This window comes from Kryptolebias marmoratus, linkage group LG10 (genome assembly GCF_001649575.2).
Source record: "Kryptolebias marmoratus isolate JLee-2015 linkage group LG10, ASM164957v2, whole genome shotgun sequence".
Taxonomy (NCBI): Eukaryota; Metazoa; Chordata; class Actinopteri; order Cyprinodontiformes; family Rivulidae; genus Kryptolebias; species Kryptolebias marmoratus.
In genome coordinates, this window is record NC_051439.1 from 19,070,105 (window position 1) to 19,088,280 (window position 18,176).

The following is an 18,176-nucleotide window of genomic DNA, read 5'->3' on the forward strand; positions in this document are numbered from 1 at the left end:
CCCCCCCCCCCCCTCCTCCTCTGGGTTTCGGCCGTTTCAGAGAAAAAAAACAACAACAACAACAAAAAGGAGAAAAATCCGCCTCGTTTCACCCCATTCAACAGCGTTCCGAGCCCCTTAAAGAGTTCGCCGTCGCTTCGCTGTCACAGGTCATCTGCTCTCGCGCGCTGAATTTTTAACGGCCGCACAGTCTCCCTCCGAGCCGACTCCTGCTCGCATTTTCGCATTTGTCCTCCCCGACTCGTTTAGGGATGTAGAGACAAGAGAAGAAAAAAAAAATTTGAAAAAAGTCCCGAGTCTTATCCGAGGAAAAACTCCTGCTTCTCACATCTACATACACACGGAGCGGAGGCTGAAGAGTCTCTCCTCCCCCGGACGTCAACACTAAAGGACTCAATTACCCATAATGCCTCTGTACTGTCCGGCAGCCTCACGCATTGGCCTCACGCTCTTTGAACTACTATTACGGAGCGCCGTAAGGGACATATAGGAAGAACTATTATCGCGTTCCCTCGCAATGATTTGAAAATTTTAAGTTACAAAAAACAAAGGTTTATCGCCCATCACCTGAATGATATATATAATGGATAATACAATAGATCTTAATATATAACAGAAGTAGCAATTTTGCAATAAATACAATAAAAATCATAAAAACTAAAGAGTGAATGCTGAACACACAACTCGAAACAATTTTTAAAAATGCACCTAACTCAGCAAATAACCAGTTATAAACTGTATTTTAGGCACGGCTTGTTTCAAGGACGTAGTTGAATCCAATATTTTGGTTGCAAACACACAAAATGGCAACCATGACACAGTTTTGTCGTGATAAAATACTCTTTTTGTACCAGCAGGGTGTTTTTCTAAGAGTTGTTAGGGAAAAAATTAGATCTTTGCAGGATTTTTTCAAAGATGTGACTTTCAGATACTGTTTATCTCCTGTAATCTTTTGTTTGTTTGTTTTCTGGCTGAATCAGCTCTGCACACTGTCTGCCTGGTAGTCCTAAAATAAACAAACAAGAAAAAGACAACAAATTTAATATTTTGTAATGGTATTTTTGTCAACAAAGCTGTTAAACTGGACAAATATTACTGCTTATACTTATCATTTTGGAGCTGGATGACTCTTTCACCACTAGATGGCAATAGAGGCCAAATAATGCACATTAGTACACAGAGCTAGAAGTCAAACCAATAAATAATCTTAAAATAATTGTAATTGATTAAAAAATGCTCCAAGCTGTTTTAAATTGGTATATTTTTCAAGCTTAATTATCCCATATTTACATCTTGTTTTTCTTTTTTACTATTAATGATACACTTGGTTAAACAACCTTTCGATTTTGTTTCATATAACAGAAAAATTTGTATTATGTTTTGCTGTTTTGTCATTAAACATGAATTTAACTACTTGATTTAATTTTTTATTGTCCTTACATCAGTCATAAATACTTAAATTATACAGCTGAATTCAAACAAGCAAGGAGTGATGCAACATTTTAAAATGTTTTAAAATACTATTTTAGCGCGTCTTTGTATATAAACGTTAAAGCGGTTTTATAAGCTGCTTTTTTCAACCCTTAACCTGATTAAAAATTTTACTAAATCTTCAAATGGTCCTAAATATATCATCAAAGTGCAAGAATTGTACACGATTAGCCATAAATATTTGTAGATTGTGATTTAAAATCTCATCTACTATGTTTAAGAGTTTTATTCAAAGCAAATAAAATGGCACCTTTTGAACACATAAATATTAAAAATGTCTGAAACAGAGGTGTGTGTGTGTGCCTCTTATTTATTTGTCTTCATGAGCATTTCACCGAATAAAACAAGAACTGTTACAACACAAAAATGGATTATTTTCAAAAAAGCAGTTTTGGCCACATGTTATGTACATTGTACAACATCATAACGAAAAGTCCTCTCGTTTTCTCCACTTCCATAATTAAAAATAAAATTAAAAAATAAAACATTTCACTGTTCACCGCGCGTTTACCTGCCTCGCCTTCGCTCTTCCTATTTTTTTGCAAATTCAAAACTTGTCGACAATAAATAATACTATAAAATGTACACAAAAACATTGACAGTCCACCATGAGTTCAAACAGATCGGAGGTTAAGGACCGGGGGGAATCTGGAGGAATTTCTTTTTGTTTTTGTTTTTTTTGTTTGTTGTTTTTTTTTTAGCAAAAATGACATTTCATACAAGTTACAGAAAAAAGCTGATCATCTATACATTGACACTAGCAAGATAACAAAGTTGTTGTTTCTGGTTTATTTTAATTTTGTACAAAGGAGGGAGAGTCGTCTTTACAAGCGAGCATCATTGTCTTAACTGTGGAGATTACATGAGCAAGAGTTAAGGCAGCTTCTCTGTTATTTTTGAAAAGTTAGGACGTCTTCTTCAGTCTTATTTCTATTTGTTTTGTGTGGACTTTTTCGGTTTGAAGTTAGTTGTCGTTGCATAATCCAGGCCGTCGACCAGGCCTGCGGTTTTACGTCAAAATGGAGGAATGCTGGAGATTTGCCACGAGTTTAGGCGCTAGCACAAAAACGGGTTCTGTTTTCCTTCCTCATCTTCGAAACGGTGGACATTACAGCGCGTAAGAGTGCCGCCACTAACGGTCAGGGCTCGGCGTGCCGTTACGGTCCGTAAATAAAAGGCGTCAAGCGGGAGAAAAAGCAAACCCGATTATGATTTGTGGTTAACTCCTCATCTGGACCTCTGGTTAAGTCGGGGAGATCAACAACTATTTAAAGTTTAACCAAACTCCATCCCAGCTAAGGAAAAATAAACACTGTATTAAATTTGCTAATTAATTTCTTGTGGAAATAAAAGGATGATAATAACTCTGGTTCCTCCACTTTCTTGTGGAGGAACTTCAGCTGTTTCCAGTCTGCTAAGCTAAGCGAAGCTAAGCTAGCCAGCTTTTAGCTTATACCTTTGGCAATAAAAAAGTGAATTTCTCAAAATGTTGTGGCCTCATATAAACCTTTACGATATAAGGAGCTATGCTGTGAGGATGGCATAACAAATATTTTCCCTTTTTTGTGTTTTGCTAGTAATAAAAAAATGTTAAATTTCAATTTTCACATACTCGAGTATTACAGAATAGCGGTATTTGACACTCTGGGAAAAAAAATAGGTTGCAGCTCAAATATGTTTTCTCAGATTTTTTTTTAAATTCTGTGCATACAGAAAGAAACACCTTCAGTAAAATAGAGAAACGTGTAGCTTAAAAGCTGCCTTTAGACTTGTTTTTGCTTGCAGGAGCCATGAAGTGCTTAAAGCTGGACCTTGGCAGGCCAGAGCTGCCCAACGAACAGCCAACGTGTAACGTTACACACCACTCACTCTGAGTCAACACTCTGAAATCCCAGCTGAGCTGCTCGCACTTGCCTCGGAAAAGAGCGCTCACTTACTTTTACTGAATATCCGTGCTTGTTGTGCACGACTGGGCGCACTAATAAATAAATAAATAAACTTCAGAATGAAGGGAGATAAAGCTGTAAAGTTAGTACACTTCTTTGCATCGTCTCTTTTTTTTTTGTCTTAACAGTAATACTGATTTTAACATCGCCTCCAAGTTGTCTTTAAGTGCATTTGATTTGGGCGACTGTTATTTTCTGGACCACGTTTCAGTAGAAATCTGAAAACCAGGTGGCGTGTTTCTGCTTAAAACACTAGAGGCCTTTGGCATATATAATACCCCTCCCTTCATGAGAGAGTAAACTAAATGCTGGCTTGGTTTGTCTGGGTCACAGTGTAACTAGATCAGATCAAACCGGACAGGTGGTAGTTCTGAGAAGGGCTAACACAAAGACAACACGGGCTCAAAAAAACTGCGTTTAAACACCGAAGAATTCGTGGACATGAAGGTCACACTTTATAACAAGGGCCACAATATGTCTTTAGTTACACACAAACTAAACTAATGATACAGGAACTGATCTCTAGTCAGCTGTTACCTAATGATGACCTGTCGATCAGATTTTGTTTAACAGATTGTGATCAGGTAAGGATTTGAAATGAGAGAGAAACCAGTTAGGAAGTTGCTAATGAGCTACTAGCTAATGATGAATTCTGGGCCAGATTTAGTTGAAATAACAATATTTAGTAAATAATATTCTAATAGTTAGTTAGCTAAGACCTATTTTAAACTCTTAATCACATTTTCTAAACAATGATTTGGTAAAGTTTAAATTAATGCTCAGTTTAAAACAACAAGATGTTGTACAATGGCTAGTTAGCATTAGCTAATAATGAATTCCTTGCCATATTTACCTTAATAGCTAATGATGTGTTAATTATTAGTTAGTTAATTAGCTATCATCTTATATGAACTCTTGATCATGAATTTTAAACAGATAATGATTTGGTAAAGTTTAAATTAATGCTAAATTCAAAACAACAAGAAGCCAATGGCTAATGGCTAGTTAGCATTAGCTACTAATGATTGAAGTGAGCAAGGAAGAAAATCAACGACAGGAAGCTCAAGAACATTTGGTTGAAGATGAACTTCTGTTCACATTTTAGTAAATAGATTAATACTTATGAACACTGAGTTTATAATTCCTGATCAGCCATTAGCTAATGACAGGTTTTGCTCAGGTTTTGTTAAACAGCTGAAGTAATGTTCATTTTGAAATGAGAAACAGACTAATTCCTATTCAAAAATTGGCTAATTATATATTTTTGCTAATAAATAGGTCATAATTTGAAAAAAGACAGCTATATTTTTAATTATCAAGCAATAAATCTGTGACTGATTGCTAATTATTATTATTTAATTAAAAACTATTAATCAAAATGAATAATTCTGTAATTGTCTTTAGCTGTTAGTGACTCGTTTGTTCATTGCTTTTTGCTCAAACTAATAATTATTAGTTGTTTGACAAAACTTTATTAAAACAGTTTATTACAATTAGCCCCAAATTTGGTACCCACCGGCCATTATGTAACTAAGCAAACATTGTGCCCATTATTATAAACTGTCCCCAAACAGGAAATAATTTGTGTCAGACCAACGGGAATTATTTATTAATGATCGAGCTTCCCTCTGCCCCTTAAAACCAGCAGGGTCAGTCTCAAACTAACCCAAAAACATTACTGCTCATGAATTATAGAAGAGAATAAATACCGGCCTGCAGGAGTTTTCACGTTGCCATTTGAGTTGTTTTGGTAAACCATAAAATGTTCTCAAACAGCAGCTAATTGTAATACTGTCAGCATCTGACAATTGCCAGTGATTACAGTTTAATTTGTGACATTTTTGTTTCCTTCTCGAGCAAAAAATGCATCTTAAACAGCAGAGCGGAACGGCAGATAAACGCACGACTGTGCCCACACTCCATTAGTTGCTGGTGAAGGTTGTGTCCAGTTTGCTGACTTGATAGAAATATTTCTCAACAGAACAGAAAGACATTTTCATATTCAAGGGCAATTTTTTCAGCCTCTGATTAAAAGATGCCTTTCAGTCCTGTTGCATAAACCACACTGGTGCTTTCTCTGAATCCCCATTCATCAGAATGTTAGAGGCTGGCGAGTGAAAAAAGAAATTAAATCTGAAGCGAAGGTTTTGTACTTGCATTGTGAAATCAGGTTGTATCAAAGCATATCACTGATTCCAAAAAATTCTCTCTTTGGAAGCTGCTTCACTAATTTTCTTCATACTTTTTAAAAAAAAATGAAAAGTGGTTGTGTTGACGGGTGAGAATGGACAGAATCTGAGGGGCAGTGAGGGCTGAGAGTCTTTAAACGAAGAAGCAGCAGGAATTTACCGTCTCTGGTTCAAAGGTCAAGTGGTCCTGCTGGCCTGAACGTCCATCTTGTATAAAATGAGTCCATCAAAGAGTCTGTCACGCAGGCAGCTGGAGTCCTGACCGCTCTACTATGATACAGAACACGTTGTTTTCTTGGATCACTTGTCAAAGGCCATCCGAGGTGCTGGTAGGCTGGACGACGGGCGAGGACGGCGGCGTCCTACGCGTGAGCACGTGCGGAGTGACGGGATTTAGAGGTTGGGGGTAGACAAGTGAGTCGCTGATGGCACTGCGGTCGTCAGAGCATCCATCTGTGAAACGGAGAGGGAGGAGAATGACACTGAGTCAAGGTTGTTTTGGGTGAAGCTGATGGATCATTTCCAAGCGCGCAGTTCTGTTTTAAAAGAAAAAATGTTGTGAATTTTGAGGTTTGTTTCCCCTCCTTTCAGTGTGTTTTAGAAAAAAAGTCTGAAAAACTCAAATTTAACATACTTCTTTGCAGTCCTTCTAGCGTGGAGAAAATCAATACTTTGTAATAATAATAATAGGTGAGAAAACTAATTGCACTGTCTTACGTAAGTTGCCATAAACAATCTATCAGACGTCTGAACATTGCAGCACATCGCTTCCGTTCATTTTAGCTGCTGGTTCGCTCTCAGCAGAGCTAACGGTGCACGGAGCTTGATTTCCATCTTTTGTCGTCTCTAATTAATCTTATTCAGAGCACTCGCATCATGTTACGACAAACTGAATTGGTCTTTAAATTGCTCAAGATTACAGTTTCATTTAATTAATACCTCAAGGAGTAGGTCATTAAATTTAGCATTAATGTGCTGAATAAATCCACTGAGGAGAAAGACTTCCTATTTGGATTTTGGGTCTCGAGGATGTAATCTGACATTCACAGCAAAGCAACACGTACAAGAACACGTATAAATCTGTGTTTGGTGAATTTATGTTTTAACTAAACACACGATTCAACAAAATATTTATGAGAAACATGGTGAAAATGATTGAAGTTGTGTTAAATTTGTTCGGCAGCTACTTGGTCTCAAACCTCCTCAAGGCAACATTCAAATATAAAACTCTGTTTATTATATTTATTTATTTTAGGTGGGGTTCTCTGAAGTAGTTATTAGAAGTCAGTATTTTACCTGCAATAGACCACAGTCAGAGTGATCTCAGTTTGGGGATTCAGGGAGAAATTCTACTCAAACTAACAAGTACTCAGTGTGATTTCGGTTTTTATTCATGTGTCTCTCATCATTTTCTTACAAATAGATGAGTGAACTTGACACATAAGATTGCCTTAAAGATGACAAAAAATTAACTTAATGCACCTTATTTTAATGGTTACTTTAAGATAAAAATTAAATTTTATTCACTGTTAACCTCTTCTACACTTTGTATGTATACAGGCTTGATAAAGAATGTTTTATAGATGAAGTAAAATAATTTTGAGTACTTTCGATACATCAATCATCAAAACTTGTGATAACCTGGTTGGCAACTTAGTGCAGACTAAATCCTGAATAATCTGCATGAATTTATACCTAGTTTTAATCAAATGATCCTGGGTGAACCCACCTCATTTGTTTTGATTGCGGATTCGCAGGCACCTCCTCTTCAGCGGCGGCTCCAGCTCGGGGCTCACAGTCGAGGATAACGGCGCAGTGATGGAGCAAGACAAGATGGCCGTCTTGTCGGCAGCGGGCTTTGGCACAGGCTGGATGACAACACAACCGCCGGCAGACAGCAGCGGTAAGGCGTAGGCGTGTTCCCCCTCCTCCAAGTTGGAGTCGGGATCTGCCTTACCCTCCACCTTCGGGTCCACTTTCTCATCTTGTGCTGAAATCCTCTTTCCCGTCTCGCGTTCACCCACTGAACAGTTGTTTTCCTTCAGCGCCTCGTGCTCCAGATCGCCGTTGGCTGGCCGATCCTCTGCCTCCCAGTCTCCTTTTCGGTCAGGGCAAGACTCGAAAGCAGGAGTGAGAAGCGAATGCCATCCAGTGCCGTTGACTATTACATTACAAGGAGCAGCAGAGTTGGCGTGGAGCTGGGGCAGGGGTAGGGGCTGTGTCCGTACTGAACTGGGCGCTGGGGTAAAGTTTAACCTGCTCACTGGAGGATCAGCTTTGCTTGAAGGCTGAACAGGAGATTCCAGAGAGTTCAGCTGTGTGGTTCTTTCCAGCTCAGCAGTGTGGAGGAGAGCCCTGTCCCCTCCATCACCCTGCCCTTCCCTCCCAAATCCAGCTGCAGGTGGAGAGCTTGATTCAGCCTCTGCCTCCACTTTGACCTGTATTCCAGCTGGCAGCATCCTCTGAATGAGGTGCTGTTGGCCTGGCTTTTGGCCCACAGTTAGATCGATTACACCATCTATCAGTCTTCTGGTTTGACAAAGATTGCCTGAACTCTCCTCTGACTTCACAGTCAAGTCTAAAAATGCTGTTTTATTTCTTTCTGAAGGTACAGGAGAAACTTGTTCGCCACCAGCTGGTTCTGTCTTGTGCTCCCCTTTGCCACTTTCAGAGGAGTTTGGAGAATGAGGCCTAGAGGATGATACTTCGGAGCACTCCGGAGCACTGTGGACAGAGCCACTGCTCTCTGATTGGTCCCTGGATGATTTAGAGTTGAAGGGAATTGGGATTGGAATTGGGATTGGTACTGGGAGGGGTACAATGACTGGGTAAGGAACCAAGAGAGTTGGTGGGGGTACCAACGGGGCCAAAGATGGCATGCCAAAGTTCATCATTGGGGGCAAAGGAATGGGTCCATTGTGCATCATGTTGACTGGAGGGAAAGGAGGGAGACCTGGCATGGGGAGTCCTGGGTGAGGTGGGATCATACCAGGATTAGGGTTAGATGAAGGGTGGACATGTGGAGACAGGAGAGGTCTGTGCATGGGGCTTGATGCTGGACCGAGAGTCCTTGGGGGAGGTGGAGGTCCAATGCCAGGGATGATGGGGTTCGACAGTGGGCTGTTGGGTCCTGCTGGGTGGGCAGAGGGGCGAAGGAATGGTGGTCGGATCTGTTGCATCATTTGATGCTCCATGAACAGAGGCAAGGGCATGGGTCCTCGAGGCGTCATCACCATGGGGGGGCTACCAGAAGGAACCCCGACAGGTGGGTGCAAAGAAGGAATGGGCGGTGGGGGAAGTGTTGGGCTTTCATGGGGTCTGGGTGTGGGGATTTTGGCTGAAGTGGAGGAGGACGGGGAGCAGACAGCAGCAGTATCTGAGGGGGAGGTGGCAGAAGCAGTGGAAGAGGCCAAAGCAGAGGCGCTGGAATGCCCCCCAGGTGAGGGGGCTTTACGCCGAAGGTCCGTTAACGGTGTTCCCCAGGATTCAGGAGTGAGCAGCTGCACCCCTCCACCGCACTCCGGCTTGCCCTCCCCACCAACCCCGTGTCCGGGGTTACACAGTGCTCCAGGCAGGGCAGCCTGGGTTTCCTTGTAGAAAATGTCCATCTTATACTGGTTCAGGCATTTGGCACTGCAGAACTGCAGCCGTCGTTCACCGGCGCCAAAGTCCAGGTACTCCTTCGTGTGACGAATATGTTTACACCAGTCACACACCTGAAAAAAAAGACACATTCACCTCGTCAGTATGTCTCCCCTTGCATTTAAAATATATCTAACTTCTTGTTTTGTTTTAAATAAAACAAAACAAAATAAAAATTTAAAAATAAGATATCTATAAGTGAACCCATACTACAATAAATTTCCCATTTGCGAAAACCAATTATGTTTCTAAATATTTTTATAGATGTTTCAAAAGGAAACACATCATAAAACACTTGTTTGTGTTTAGTTTGTAGATGTTGGTAAATGCCTTTCTGTCATTGTGGTTTTTACATTTACAGGAGTAAAAGTTCGCATAATAGTGTCCTTGCTTTTAACAATCTGTTCAAACAAGAAATCCTCTTTTACACTTTCTGTTGGCATTAAACACAAACCGTCTCATGTCTGTAGGAGAGCAACGTCTCAAACACAACAAAAAATCATTTCTCTCAAAGTGTCCTTCACTAGTTTGGTAATAAATTGTTTTGCCAGCCTGTTAACAAACATAAAACTATAATTCAGTCAATTTTTAGGCAAGCAGGGAGCTGAACCAAAATCTTCATAAATAACAACCACAAATTATGAGTGACCTTTGACAGCAGTTTGGCTTATGTAATTGGTTTCAGGCAATTACAAAAAGTGTACAAAGCATTTCTTTCTAAATTCATTAATTCAGTCAAATGTGCATCAACTCAACATCTAGATGACAACTGCAGCAAAATTACTACAATTCATAACTTCCCCAAAACAGTACGGATAAAGTTGAGGTTTTTGTTTGAATAAAATCTAAAACTAAACCTATGCCACCTCCTTTTAAACATTCATATGTATTTTATAACAAGTCTTTCCACTTATCTACGCTAAATTATAAAGTAACATTTTAGAAAGTATTTTCCACACAAAAACAATAAATACGTTAAAGTAGATGCTGTTATCTAAGCAATGAGCTGAGATGCTTTGGCAAACCAATCAGGGTTTCGTAAAGAATATTTCAGCCTTGAAATAATTTTTCAAATTTACGGTAAATGAATTAAATATTTATTCTGTCATATTAGTTTATTACATAATTAGTCAGTAATTGGTGAGGCCAGAAGCAGGAGTTACCATAAACACTAGAAAAGCGGCGCCGCCTGAAATAAATTATCGTAAACTGCAGAAAAGCTGCGCGGCCTAAGATTAATTATTATAAATGCAGGAAAAGTTGTGCTGTCTAACATGAATTACTGTAAACACTAGAAAAGCAGAGCCACCTTCAAATGAATTATAGTAAATGTGGGAAAATGTGAGCTGCCCAAAATAAATTATCTTAATTTTAAAAGAAAAAAAGATGTGCTGCGTAAAATGAGTTATTGTAAATACAAGACCTGCACCACCTGTAACGAAGCACCGTAAATGCTAGAAAAGCTGCGCAAAGATTCAGCTGTATGACGGCTCATTTTAAGAGCTGCTTTTCCTGAATCCCTGCAGGGGCACAAATCAGACTGCTGCACTGTTTCATCAACGCTACACACCTTTCTGGTGCAAAAATGTGCTCATTTTTCTTGGAGGAAGAAAATGAATGTGACCCTGGCAGAGCAGATAGCAGTGGGCGAGCCCCGAACACGACGTTACTCGTCAGGCCACACACAGCTCACTCTGTCAGCTCTGGGAGGAGTGGCAGGTCCTCGCTGGAGATAATTAAGGCATTAATCAGTTGTCAGACCCCTCAGCGACATCCATCCATCACACGGACCCTTCACCCCCCTTGCTGAATGTTAATAAGTTAAGGGATGCAACTGAAAGGTGGATAAACTCCTTTTTGCACGACGCATAACAACCCTGGTTCATTTAGGGGAATCATGTGTGACAGCAGCTGAAAGTCAATGGACTCAGATAGACTGACGCAAATCTGCAGCCGTGACGCGTAAAACCTCAAGTTTTCTTCGGCGTTTATTAGGTTTTGAATCCTCGAAGAGTTAGGAGAACTGACAGAGTTTGATTTGAGCAGCTGAAAAGCAGGAGCAGATCTGAATTTTACACATTTTAACTGCCCATTTAGTCCCTGTTAATCCAACGAGCCATGACTCAGTAAAAGTCAAAAAGGTGCTCTCACAAGTTGGGTCTGATAACGCTAGACCCAGGATGTTTTAAATAATGAATGTGGTGACAATTTTCCACGACTCAAAAAGACAGATGGAGAGCACTTAACGACTTTCTGCACCAGGAGTGAAAATTTCACCGCGCATTACGCTAATGGAGTTGTGCTTTCTCTTTAACGCTTTCTCCCCCGCTCCTGCACACAGATGTTTGCAGTTGAGCGTAATTATGGTCATTTATTTTCATCGTGGACGACGAACCTGCATTGGCAGTGTGCTTCAATCGTTTGCTTTAAAATGGTGGCGCCGAGACACAAGCAGGTTCACCTCAGCAGCCACTTCGATCTTTCTCCTCTTACCTTCAGACACCCGGATCAAAAAAGAAAACAACTAGTCTTTGAGCACAACTAGTTTAAAATAACAAGATGGGCGATGTGTCTCAGAGAACGACGGGTGTGGGACATTCTGAGGGGTTGGAGAAATTAGTAAAGAGTGTTTAAAACTGTAGGGGAGTTTGTGAACAAAGCCTACAAAGGAAACGTTATCAGAGTTTTAGTGAAAATAAAAACGAGAGGAATCAGGTATAAAAATTAAAAGCCTTGAATTCCAAGATCATCTTAAGGATGAGAGAGACGTAGAGTCATTCTGAGCGAGGAAATCCAGCGGTGGAGAGCGTTAAAGCAAAAAGTCGGGGCTGAAATCGGACCCAGATGGGCTGTGCTAAGATATTCTGAACTCTCGCTGATTTCCAAAACAGATCGCCAAATTTAGTTGTAAATAAAGACGAAACCCTGTCGAGTTTGAGTTTAATTTACCCCCAAACAATCATTTAATGAGGCAGAAGCATAAAAATTCTAATTAAAAACATGGAAAACTGGGTATTTTGACATCCGTTATGGCTTTAATGGCAAACCTTTACACAAAGAGTTTGTGCAAAGATAAAAATGTGCCGGCACTCAGCCAAATGTGCCGATTCATTCACACATACGTCAAGCACAAACAGCTTAATTTCACAAGAGAAACGTCGATGGCAAGGTTTTACTAAAATGGCTATAATAGCTAAATGTTCGTGAACGGCAGTGGGCGGTATTAGATTAATTAATCGGATTAATTAAGTGAAGAAATTAGTAAAAACATGAGAAACTGTTTAATGCAAAAATAACGAGCTGTAAGAATCTCTAAGAAAGCGTTTGCTTGAACCGCTAAAAGAGTTTGAGCTGTTTTTGTCACAATTCTCCAAAGTTAAATTATTCAGACTGCTGTCTGCTGCAGGTAAGATACTGACTACCCCCCCCCCCCATACACACACAAACCCACATAAATTTAAACTCCTTACGAAGCTCAGAAGCCCAACATGTCGCCTTAAAGCTATCAGAGTTTACAGAGGTGCCGTTCATTGTTGCCGTGATTATTATTACGCCGCTTAGAGAAGAGGAAACATATCTGGTTCATCTCCTAAGCTTTATATTAGCCGCGCCGCGCGCCGACTTCATTAAAACCTGAACGGAGCACGAAGAGTTTAAACTGCAGATGAAAGCCAACGAGACGCAGAGCCACTGTCTGCTCTCCTATCGGTCATTAGAAGCGCGACACAAAGGTGAAGCTCGAGTGGAAGTCAAGTAAAGCAAAGGTAAAAATGAGTCAAGCACCTCCAGCTGTAAGAGTGATGAAACAGAAGTGCTGGATTGTGTTTAAATGTCACTGCAGAGACTCAAATCTTCATAGCATCTTGTTGCAAAGTCGTGAAATCTGTTTCCTCAGAGTTGGACGCTTATGAGCGTCGCTGCTTAAAGATCAGAAGCTGACTTTAATTTCTATAAAGACTGAAAATGTGGGTAAAAAAACGCTGAAACCTCTTATGTGACAACCTGAACAACCTGCTGAGGTGACGAGTTTTATTATAATTTCTTTTCTAGTTCTGCTTTAGAATAATAGAAACACGAGTGCAGACTTTGTTTCTATATTTAACCTACAGACTTGTCTTAACCTTCTGAGATGTTCTGAATTATGTGCTGTCTGGTTATTTAAACACCCCAGAAGCTCAGTGTTTTTGTTTTTATATCATATGTTTCCACAAAAACTTCACATAAATACAAAAACACCTCTCCTAATCTCCTAACAGTGTTTATAGCAAGTTAATTAATCAGTATTTTAGAGGTTTGGGTTCAATAAATGGTATCAAAACACTGTAATTTTGAATTTGATTGGTTTTTTTGCACCCGATAAAGTAAAGTGAGAGGCTTCTGTTCCTCTTAGTAAAAAATAACATCAGATCAGTTTAGCTGTTGACGAAGAGCAGGAAGTGGTGCCAAAAGCCACAAACTGCTCTTTAAAATGAAGCCAGAACCTCTGAGGGTCAAAATATCCCAAATCCTGAGGACTCTGATTAAAAAAAAAACTTCTCCTATTAAATTCAGAGTCAATGAATCTTTACAAGTCATTATGATGTGATTGATTAAAGGCATTACTTCTGACTGAGTCGCTGTTAGACCTTAGAAAAACTCAAGCTTCACGATGATTATTTCAACTCACATCAGTTATTTTGATTTTTCATCACAGAATTTAATTTCCACAGGTGGGTTTTTTTTGTGTTAAACTGTTAAAATCAGATTTTGTTTAACTGTAAAAAAGTCTTCCTCTTGGGTTGAAGTGGACCAGCAAATCCTAAAAGATTCAAACATTCAGTTTTTCCAATAAATACATTTTATTTTCCAAAAGTTTGGAAATCTCTAACTTTATAGATGGCTTAGACTCATAATGTGTCTTCATGTTCTGTGAAATACTTCATGTTTTTGTACTCAATAAACCTATTTTCACTCATCTGAGACCAATTCACAGTATCACCTTTACACAATCTTTCATAAATCCGGTCAAATAAACTAAATAATGCTCCTTATTTTTTGTGTTACTATGAAATATCTGAATGAGTGCGATAAAGTATCTGAATATGATGTGTAATGAGAATGAACAAACAAACATGAAAAAAAGTTATGAAAATAACTTCAAACTTAAATGCAAACTTTATGAGTCTGTGGTTTTAACGTTACTAGCCGTTCCAGTCACACATCAGGAGGAAAATCATTGAAAATCACAGTTTGAACCAGAAAAACAAACATATCAGAGCAGAAAGCCTCTGTCTGGTGTTAAATGGTCCTTACAAGCACATCGCTGTTTGTCTTGAAGACAAGCCTGGGTGTGTCCTGAGTAAAGATGTGCTGGGGGAATTTCCCACCGAGGCCGTCGTCGTCTCTCGCCTGGGGGGGGAGAAATAATGGCCTCTTTTTAAGGATGGACGAAATAAACAGAGACAACAAAATAAACTGAGAAATGAAAAACAACAGAGAGCGAAAGAAAAGGAACAGAAATGGTGACTGTAAAATGGGTGTGTGTGTCAGCGGTGTGTGTTGTAGGTGTGCAGGCATGCATGTGAAGGATGCAAACATTTGGTTTATAGTCAAGCATTTTTAAAATGTAGTCAAAGTAAATTAATATATATTTATATAATTATATCATTAGAAAAGCTGGCAGCAATATATAATACAGCCTGGTACATACCGGGCACTTACCATCTACTTACCAGGTACCTACAGAGACTGCTTTGTAATGTGAAGTATCTTATTATGTTGTACTTACAGAGTACATACCCCAGTACATTCCATGTTTGTACCTGATAAGTACCAAGTATGTTCCCAGTAAGTATCTGGAACTTACCAGATGAGTACTGTGTACGCTCTCAGTAAGTACTAAGTATGTTTTCAGGAAGTACCAAGTATGTTCTTAGTTAGTGCCAGTTATTTTGCTGAGAAAATGGCAAGTTCTAGGTAGATTCCCAGTAAGTACCATGCACAAACCCAGTAGGTACCAAGTAAGAACCAGGTACAATCCCAGTGAGTACCCAGTATGTGCCATGTATGTGCCAGGTGAGTAAAGGGTACATACTCTGTAAGTACCAGGTACGAACCAGTTTGTAATGTGAAGTGTTTTGTTACCCCATACTTACAGGTTATGTACCAGGTAAGTACCAAGCATGTACGTCGTAAGTGCCAGGTACATATTCTGTAAGTACCTAGTACACACCCCATATGTATCAGGTACATTCCAAGTAAATATAAGGCATGAACCATCAAGTACCAGGTACATATCTGGTACAGACTAAGCTGCATTATGTATTGCTACCAAAAACTACCATGGTGTAAAATATTTGTGGAGCTTTAACTACAATAAACATTAAAGCAGAAGGCAGAAGTAAAACATCTTGTTACTTTTACATCAAACTTCAGGGTTTTTATTCACTCGTAGTTTCAAGGTCTCTTAAACTAATATAAGTTTTACACATGAAATATGTTTTTAAAAACGTGGCACAATCTGTGAAGGTTTAGCAAGTTGGCAAATTCTTAAAATACTGAATAGAAAGTTTTAAATTGCACTAAAAGTTTTAATGTAGTACTTTTAGAGGCATCTGTGAGTAGAAATACAAATGTTTTTAACCAAATTATAATAAGTAATAAGCATAAAAACAATTATTCAATTTCTTTACACTGAGCAGATATAAAATGAGCTGTTGACTGATAAAACTGAGGTAATTCAGTAACTGTTCTGTTTATTGTAGAAACTCCATTTTGTTTCAACAAATGAAATCAACTTACATTTAAAGACGACCTCAGTGTGATATAATTAGGTCGTATTGTGCAGCTACAGGCCGCTGACATGAAGCTTTAGCATCTATTATAGACGTTCATCACGCCGTTCGCAGCCCTGAAGGTGGATGTTTTTCATCTGAAAGGTAAACCACTGGTCTGAGCAGCTCTCTTTCATATTATGTTCCCTTTAAACTGCTTCCCTGAAAACTTTGATTTGTCAGGGTAATTTCATCCGCCTGCTTCCCCTCCAGGTAAAACTCTCCTGGAATAAACCCGACAGAAAACATCAACCGGGGATTATAGGAGTGTTTGTTATTTGGAGACGGTCAGCGCACCGACCCGCAAACATGTGCAGCGTCCCTAAAGAATCAAGAGAGCTAAACGCACATTAACCGGGCAGGAATTTGGAAACAACGCAGACCCACACACACTCACACACACACAAAGAAAGATGCTCCATTGTGCTATTATTCTGCCTCCAGTTTGTGCTCTGACCCTCTGGCCCCGATCCAGCTCGTTTGCATATTGTACTAATGAGGTGTTGGCACCGCGAACGAGGCGCGAGGCGACACAGAGAGCCGCACACAGGCAGGCAGGCAGGCAGGCAGACAGACAGACAGACAGAAAGACGGATGGAGCAAGACATCATCCGCCCGGCTCCCCCTGGCGACGCCACCTTCCTGAGGGGACGTCACGCCAGCTGTCAACGCGCTCGCTTCCATCTGGGCACGAAAACCCGTCCAGGTGTGCGAGCCCATCACCTGCCAAAAACAAAAGGAGCTGCTCTTCCCTAAAGGAAGACGCTCGAGGGGAGGCTTTTCCAAAATCCATAAACCAACACAGCCGAACACACGGCTGAGCTCGTCCAGTGAAGGCGCAGACCAGGCGGTGTGCAAATTATAAACGAGAAAACGAACCCTTCTAATACGCCAAGATTCTCTGGATTCTGCTCATTAATTTACATCCAGGACATCTAGAGCTGTAGAGGTGTTGTAATACATCTATTACTGTAATCACCCGCCGCCAAAGGCGAAGGGCGATAATGTTTTTGCTCCTGTCTGTGTGAACATGTATGCAAATTTATCAAAATCTCTAATGAGGCAGAGGACGGATGTTAACGACACCCTCAGAAAGTAATCGTGGGACGCACGTTTACGACTGATTAACTTCTGGAGTCAACTCAGTTCAAGATGGCTGCCACAACTAAGCAACCTTAGCAAACAACTCAGGTCAGTCGTACAGACGTTGAACTAAAATGTGATGTGGTAGTAGCTGAGCGTCATGCCTAACAGCAGCAGCTGTTAGCAAAATATCTAACTTACCACTGGATGCACATCTACAACTGATTAACTTTTCAAGTCACCCCAATTAAAGATGGATGCCACAGCTAACTGACATTAACCAACTCAGAAACAGTCAATTTAACAAATCCTGAGCTTTAACTTGGTGTGGTATTAGCTGAGAGTCATCAGCAGCCCGTTCCCTGAGTGCCAACACAGCTCATAACTTTATTAACCTTGTCATCACAGCATTAAATGCCTAATAATCTTGCAAATAACTTTTTTTTCTCCACCGAACTTGCAGTACAAGTTAAAGAACTAACACAAAGGCATGGAAGTTCATGTTTACTTTTACAGTCTCGACGTCTTGTTAGTTGGAGTTACTTTAGTCTTTACTTGAGCTGAATGGCTGGCAGCTACGAGATAATCACCTTCCTCTCTGTGCCCTGAAGCGGTGTGAGGAAAGCCTGAAGGCTTCCCGAGCGCCAGTGAGCCTCAGCTGCAATATGCAGACACTTTACACACTTCATCACGCACACAAAATTTCCACAAGCAGCTATACTAACATACAGGCACACATGCGGAGTCGTCTTTCCTCCCTCAGTGGCAGCTGATGAGGGTGCAAAGTAAACTGCGGAGGGCTGAGGAGCGCAGAGGCTGTGTGTAAAAAGGAGCAGATGTGTTGAAGGTGATGTGACATTTCTGGGCTGACATGAAGCGACACTCTGCCCCCTCGTGCCTGGAGCGAGCTCGCGGGAAAAGACGCTGATGGAGGTCTGGGGTTGTTCTGGGAAGGGGGAGGGGAAGGATTTCACTGTGTGAACAAAAATTAAAAAAAAAAAAAAAAAAAAAAA

At 40.2% G+C, this 18,176-nt stretch overlaps 1 protein-coding gene across 4 annotated transcripts in view; it reads right to left on the bottom strand.

Moving 5' to 3' along the window:
- Positions 1-1,787: 1,787 nt before the first annotated feature.
- Positions 1,788-18,176, bottom strand: part of sobpa (sine oculis binding protein homolog (Drosophila) a) — a 35,588-nt gene continuing 19,199 nt past the window's right edge. For 2 of the 4 annotated variants that reach the window (XM_017426127.3, XM_017426126.3), the window contains 3 exons: positions 14,561-14,656; positions 7,356-9,342; positions 1,788-6,079 (listed from right to left, as the gene is read on the bottom strand). In XM_017426127.3, the coding sequence (XP_017281616.1) occupies positions 7,357-9,342; positions 14,561-14,656 (2,082 nt within the window). In that variant the 3' untranslated portion in view covers positions 1,788-6,079; position 7,356. The remainder of the gene's footprint in view (positions 6,080-7,355; positions 9,343-14,560; positions 14,657-18,176) is intronic. The other 2 variants (XM_017426129.3, XM_017426128.3) reach the window with 1 other exon arrangement.